Source organism: Tasmannia lanceolata, unplaced genomic scaffold (genome assembly GCF_043159265.1).
Source record: "Tasmannia lanceolata isolate RefF3 unplaced genomic scaffold, GAP_Taslan_0.1 ptg000002l, whole genome shotgun sequence".
Taxonomy (NCBI): domain Eukaryota; kingdom Viridiplantae; phylum Streptophyta; class Magnoliopsida; order Canellales; family Winteraceae; genus Tasmannia; species Tasmannia lanceolata.
In genome coordinates, this window is record NW_027518679.1 from 45,626,778 (window position 1) to 45,634,048 (window position 7,271).

Here is a 7,271-nt window from a genome sequence, read left to right on the forward strand (position 1 = left end):
GTGGCAGATGCTCTTGCAAATGAAGCTTGCAAAGCTAGATCTCATCAAATTTTCCATGGATGGTCAGAAATGCCTCGCATAGCCCGGGGGGCTGCAAGATGCGACACTAATGGTTTTCCAAATATTCGCCCAAGCAAATGAACGAAGCAGGTGGTGTTGTGTAGGGTCTTTGGTTCCCCTTTGTTTGTCGCGGTCTAGAGGGCTGGTTGTTTGCCCTCCTTTTGTATTGTGCCTTCAATAAATAATATGCTGAGGCCCGCCCCGGGGTCGCATTCCTTTCCGGGTTAAAAAAAAAAAAAAAAAAAGACATAATAGCTCTTACAATATGAAACCCACCAGAGACCCATCAAAGGAGTTACACGCACACTTGACTGACAAACAGAAAAACCTCTTCTCAAACTCCTGTCTTTACTAGAAAACATACCAGGCAGATAGAAGAACCTAGAAATTTGTTAATTTTCAAATTAAGTACCAATAAGCTACAAAAAATAAAATCTCTGATCTAGAAACCATTGCAATAAGACTCACTCAAGACATTGAAGCAAAAGAAAATATACAGTCACTTATGCATGAGTGGATGGGAGAAAGCACTCCTTAAATTCCACATCATCAATAGATAATCTATCAGTAGGGTACGGGCAGGGCCCCGATTCTGAATCCTGATCGAGCAGCGAATCACATGGTTGAGGACTCACAAAACTCGAAACACCCTGAATATCACTGCAGTTCCATGCAAGCTTCGTCGCATTGGCCATTTGAATGGCCACATTAGAGATACAAATGCCAGTAAATGGCGCTGTCTGGATCCCCAGTAATCTTCCGGCCATGGTCACATTCTCTGCAGTCATATCACTATAACTTATCCTATCTATCACTGGAATTGCCTTCGGATCCCAATTGGCATCAGGATGATCTCCATAGTTGCCCGTCATCCAAAACACATACTTCATTGTATACATTTTAAATCCCTTTGCATATATGTCTTTTACAAATCCTCCTCTACCAATAGATGTTTTGATTCTCACTCCGGACTCTGAATTAATGGCTGTGATGTCCTCTGCCCTGACATCCTGGATTCCACCAGACATCTCGCTGCCTAGAGCAATGACGGCACTTGAGGGTGAAATGCAGGTGAGCCTTCTGATGATCACATGCCGAGTGGGCATCCCAAAGGCAATCCCATATTCATCCCAACCACTTTTTATGGCAATACAGTCGTCCCCCGAAACTATATAACAGTCTTCGATTCGTACATTGGTGCAGGAATCTGAAATTTAGATAGACAACACAATCATATTAGTAATTAGTGTGAAATTTGTTTCTTCATGCACTCATTTGAAGTTTACAACGCATTGTTTCATCCAGAAAGAGTCGTGGTTATTAATGCCATTTAATCACATTCTTAGGTTGGAAACTAGAAGTTCAATGAGAAGACAAACCTGGGTTGATTCCATCAGTATTAGGAGATTTAACTGGGGCCAGAATAGTGATGCCTTTGACAATGACATTGCTGCATATATCAAAAATAATCAGTACATGTAGACAAACTTATAATACTCCAGACCATCTTCACTGAAATGATCAATTTAGAACACTTTTCTTGTATTCTAAAAAGTAGAGATTGTGTCAAACTAACATGAATGTGGTTTGGTTTAGATGGTAAAATGATAATTCATAAACCATTGTGGAAGAAGAAGAAGAAGAAGAATAACAGTTAACCTGCTGTACACAGGATGAACATTCCAGTTCGGCGAGTTAACCAGTGTAAGATTGGATATCAGAATCTGATCAGAAAACATGATTTCGATAAGGTACCCACGTGTGTAGTTCAGCTCCTTGTTTCTGAATTTTTGCCACCACATAGCGCCTTGTCCATCAATCGTGCCATTATCCCCTGACATCCAACGAAGGTGAGTTCAATGCATAAGCAGTGAGAATAGCCAGGTTTGTCATCTTACATTTAATTTCTATACATCATACATCTTATTTTGAGAATGGATATCCTCAGGGCATTTTTGGGCTTCCCAATCAACAAATTGAGTGATACATAAAACTGTTCTGCACAGAGACTGTTTGTAGGGGAGCAACTTGGGTCGGGCTGAACCCGAACCCAACCGGTTCAACCCAACTTCGGCTCGGGTTGTGTTGGCATTTCCTCAGGTTGTGTTGGGAAAATCCAACCTGATTTAATTTCAAGTTGGCTTAGGGTTGAGGCCGTGGGCAACCCGACCCGACCCAAACCTGACCTCCGTCTAATTTTATCATGATTTTCAAACTCCTTGGGGGAAAAATGATGTAGAACCGGGAGGAGACAAATTTTCTACTCCGACGGCCACGTTGTTTGGCTGATGCAAACCATTCATCTGATGGGCATAGATAGGGTGTGCCCAAACAATCATCTCCATAGGATCAGCCTAACCCTTCGATTTGTGGAGGTTAAACCTCCACAAATCGAAGGGTTAGGCTGATCCTATGGAGATGGTTTTTTGGGCACATCCTATCAGGGCCCATCAGATGAATTGTTTGTGTCAGCCAAACAATGTGGGCCCACCCTATTTTTGGCCAATGGAGTAGATAATTCATCTACTGACAGACAATCATCTCCATAGGATCAGCCTAACCCTTCGATTTGTGGAGGTTAAGGTTAGGCTGATCCTATGGAGATGGTTTTTTGGGCACATCCTATCAGGGCCCATCAGATGAATTGTTTGTGTCAGCCAAACAATGTGGGCCCACCCTATTTTTGGCCAATGGAGTAGATAATTCATCTACTGACAGAGAAGAAAATGTGAGCCAATATATTTTTCTAATTTTTTATGTTTTTCCCCAGGTTAACCTGAACCCAACTTGACTCAACCCGATCCGATTTGGAAAACAACGGGTTAGATAGGTTAAGTTAGCGTTGACAGATTTAGATGCCGCTTAGGTCGGGTTAGGATTGAGGGGATGCTATCTCAGGTTGGCCTTAACCCGAACCATCCCGGCCTGAGTATCAACCATTCACCCCTAATTATTCGGCAGGTCAACAGCGAAAACAATGTGAAAAATGACATTTGATATGGGTTTGCTCCTATTTTTTTTAACCAAAGATGACTGGGAGAAGTATGTTCATCTCATTTGCACATATAGTTTTTTAATGGTAGATCATCTCATTTACATATTAAGCTGCCAAGAATTGGGAAATTAGATGACAAGAGCGCACCTGTTATTACAACATCAGTGAGATTTGATCCCATAATTAGGCTGCTATACCTTCCACCAGGTTCATCTCTTCCTCTCCCATAAGAAGGCAAAGGATCAATAAGGGGCCAATCGTTCATGTCCTGAAATTGAACTATAATCAGTTAAACACATAGATAAACATGATTAATAAGTAAATTGTGCAGAATCTATATGTCTATGTGGTATTATTCATGAAATATATAATACTCCAAGTTACTTCATTAAAAAACAATCACATAATAATAACAAATAAAAATCAAAGTGACCAGAAGGTTGCTTTCAGAAATGCAATCTCATTAAATTACAATATGAATTAGAAGTGTTTGATCGTGTTTCTTTTGAATTTCATTTTTTTTATTGATTGGACATTGAATCAAAATTAAAACATCAGATCGTCAAACCCGATTTTTCTTCTTCGATTTTCATTTTTTTTTTTTTTGGTTGAGACCCATTGTGATGCACCCTTGGTTGGGCCCACTTAAAGGACACAAAAAATGATTTAAATATTTCATGGAGTGGGAACCACTATAGAGAGATACCATAGCTTTAACGGATTAGATGATCCTAACCATCTATCTAATAGAAAAACAGGGGACCCACAAAAGGAACCATCAAGATAACACTAAAATCATGTGCATGTGGCCCAAATCAAAAGTCTCTCATGTGCATGTGGCCCAAATCAAAAGTCTCTTCTTCATACTGCGTGTTTCAAAGTCATTGGTTTGAACTTTGACGTTCTAGATTATAAAATCAAGTCAAAATAAAAAGAGCAATGATATTTTATTAGGAAATATCAGTTCCCAACTAAAAACGAAAGGTGTTTAGCCAAAAATTAGGCAGAAAAACAGGAAGAGATTAAAATCAGACCTGAGAACCCATAATAACAGCATCTTTGTGTAGATATAAAGTGAAATAACTGGTAAGATTGAAGCTTCCTGTAAGCCATTTTCCTGGTGGAACATAGAGCAGTCCTCCACCGTAGGATCCAAATTGGCTGAGATAATCGATTGCCCTCTGAAAAGCCTTGGTGTTAGAGGTCACACCATCACCAATTCCTCCAAAATCTGTTAATGATGTTGTGTAAGCTCTGCAATTCGTTGATGAATAAGATTTGGAGGATTCTAAAATCCTGTGTTTGCGACATTCGGATATTCTTAAGCTCGAGAATCCCAATACTAGGATTAGAGATATCTGAAGAATCTGCATATTGAATGAATCAAAAATAAGAGAATGGGAATTTAGTTTTTGTCAAGAGAAAACCCATGAACAGGGAAGAGTAGAAAAGTCAGAAAGCACATTCTAACTGAAGAAAAGGAGACTAATTCAAGAAAGAATAAGTTAGTAAAGTGATATCCAACCACCCCCCCCTTTAACAGAAATCGTTAACTTTTATGCTTTTGGAGTTAACGGTTGCTTCTTCACCCTATCATAAAAGTTAACGAAAACTGTTAGGGGGGTGGGGCCGTGGGGGGTGGGATAGCACTGCCCTAAGATTATAGAGAAAAACAGAGTTCCTTTTTTTTCTTTTGGAAGTCTAATGAAAAGAGAAGAGATATAATGTTTTTTTTTATGATGGAAATAAAGAGGGAAGGAATACCCAATTGGATTAAGGAATTGAAGAACAAAAATAAAGGGTAATAGAAGAACTAAAAGAAAATTAAGAGTTTTTCAATGTTTCATAAAAGAAAATCTAATGAGAGGAAAACCCCAATTTATAACAAAAATTAAAGAACCTTTATGGAGAAAAAACCGAAAATTTTGATTTAGAAAAAAAAAAGGAAGAAGAAACGAGAACTGATGTCTTTATATGAGATGCATCAAAACAAAATAACCATAAGAAAATAAAACCAGAAAGCATAGAAACACAAACCAGTTCCTTTCAGAAACCCAATAGAGTAAAACAACTCGAATTGCAACTTATAGAGAGAAAAATAAAAAAAGATTTACAAATCCACCGAAACATAGAAAACCAACCTGACATATAAACAAAACACAAGAAAAGGAGGAGTGGTTGGGTTTTTTTTTTCTTCCTATATTAGCAAAGAAGCAATAACATTTGAAGGAAAAGGGAAAGAGGGTTTTCATTGAACATTACCTTAGAACTTTTGAGATTTCTATGAAGCTCCATTGTCTTTGATGCAATTCAATTCATTGCAGGGACTATTTATAGAAGAAAGACGTTATTTATTCTCCCGGATTTGCCCTTTCATGGTCGGTCTTAAAACTAAAACTAAAACTAAAACTATAAACCCCTCAACTGTATAATCCGGAATGCCCATGTAAAAGTCCAAATTCGACTTGATCTGGATCGTTTGTAATTTTTGCCCCATCCAAACAAAAGCCCATCAATGGATTGATAATGGTGTGTCTTACTCTTACCCTTCTTGTGACCTCCCTTTTCATGCCGAAAACTGTGGGACCCATGTTCCTTATTCACATATTTTTCAGAAAACCCATTACGAGTTGATATTGGCACTCCTCTCTATTTTACACTTTTATCTTTGGCAATCATGAACCAATCAGAGAAGTTCAAAATAAAGAGATGGGCTATAGAGTCAAAACAAAGAAAGATGGAGCTCTCATACGTCACCAAGTTAAGATACTCTAGTAACAGTATCATCCGCAAGCCCAGTGTTATTTAAAACATTATAAATGTAAGTTTCCTTAATAATATTAAACACCTATAAATACAGATTTATTTATAGCTAACAAATATATTGCGAATGAGAATTTCTCGATAGATTATAGAAAGACACAACGAATGTAAATTTCTTTATATAAAATTAAAATTCCCTTCAACTGGAGGATGAAGCATCCCGAAAAAAACCACCAGAAGCTGAGCATGAGCGACCTTAGGATTCCGCTGTCAAGTACTCTTCTCAAGATAACAACTTGGAGGATGAAGCTTAGTAGGAGGTGAGAAGAAAGAAGTGGAAGATGACGATGAAAATTAATACGTGCGGCAGAAGCTTAATTGCGTTGCTAACATAATTTTTCTCTTTCCACAAACGGAACGAAGATCCTAGTTACTTGATGAATCCATGGTGACGAATTGGAATACAAGAATATAAAACATACAACTCAATTGACCGTTATCACCAATCACTGCTTGATCTACTCCCCACGAGGTGCTCGGCGTTTCTCAAACCTGTGCCCCTTCGGAAGCTGAAATTCCAAGGGTAGGCCCAAGTACTATTCTAATGACAACTTATGAGGAGGGAAAATTAGGTTACTAACAAGTTTTAAGCTTTTGAAAACTCTAACCCAATTTTAAAGATTTAAAAGATCAAAAAAGCAATTAAGCATACAAGTTAAATCCTAAGTGCAATACAAATATAAAGCAAGAGATAAGAGAGAATGCACCCGAGATTTAAAGTGGTTCGGTCCTCAAAACGCGAGACCTACTCCACTCCACCAACCAAATCCGTTAATGGCTTCACTATGTTGATCTTTTTAACTTCGGCGAAGATCGGTGCCAATTACAATTCCAATTGCCTTTAACCTTGGTGGCAATCCTCACCACGGAGAGAGGGCTACGCTTCTCCGAACACTTGCCCGAATACAATCGTTTGAACAAGAAAGAAAGAACAAAAAATCCTTCACAGGGGTTTACAAAGTTTGAAGAAGATGTACAAATTGAAGCCTATGAACCAAATTCTAATTCTAGAGGATGAGAGGCATAAACAAGCTTAATACACTCTTATGATATTCCAATAGGTTTTAAGAGTGTTAGGATTGATGGATGGGAAGTTTAGAATACCCATATATATAGAAAATCCAAATATGATCGTTTGAGGGGCATAGTGGTAAAAACCTCAACGGCTATAATTTTGTACCCGAACTAGTGGTCTCGAAGTTCCGAGAATTTCTCTCGAAGTTCTGGGAATACAAACAGAAGATGAGAAAATGTTACTACACCATTTCTCGGAGCTACGAGGATTCTCTCGGAGCTTCGAGAAGCCTATTATGCTACTGGTTTTTCATTTTTGTTTCTTATTCATTTGAGCTTCCAACTCTACACCAAGTTGGGATTGTTTATGAGGGTTCCA

The 7,271-nt window shown here is 38.3% G+C and overlaps 1 protein-coding gene across 1 annotated transcript; it reads right to left on the reverse strand.

Moving 5' to 3' along the window:
- Positions 1–432: 432 nt before the first annotated feature.
- On the reverse strand, positions 433–5,574 carry LOC143875467 (putative polygalacturonase). The gene is made up of 6 exons (XM_077377032.1): positions 5,318–5,574; positions 4,090–4,422; positions 3,203–3,323; positions 1,720–1,894; positions 1,440–1,510; positions 433–1,267 (listed from the first exon to the last, which is right to left on the reverse strand). Exons 1-6 carry the CDS (start codon positions 5,348–5,350, stop codon positions 564–566), a joined length of 1,437 nt encoding a protein of 478 aa, XP_077233147.1. The 5' UTR covers positions 5,351–5,574; the 3' UTR covers positions 433–563.
- Positions 5,575–7,271: the final 1,697 nt, after the last annotated feature.

Excerpts from the sequence above, each read along its gene's own strand:
- LOC143875467 (XM_077377032.1), bottom strand. The coding sequence starts at position 5,350 with ATGGAGCTTCATAGAAATCTCAAAAGTTCTAAG. Across the intron at positions 3,324-4,089 it reads CTGTTATTATGGGTTCTCAG|GACATGAACGATTGGCCCCT; the intron begins GTCTGATTTTAA and ends GTTCAATTTCAG. Across the intron at positions 1,511-1,719 it reads GTTCATCCTGTGTACAGCAG|CAATGTCATTGTCAAAGGCA; the intron begins GTTAACTGTTAT and ends TGATATATGCAG.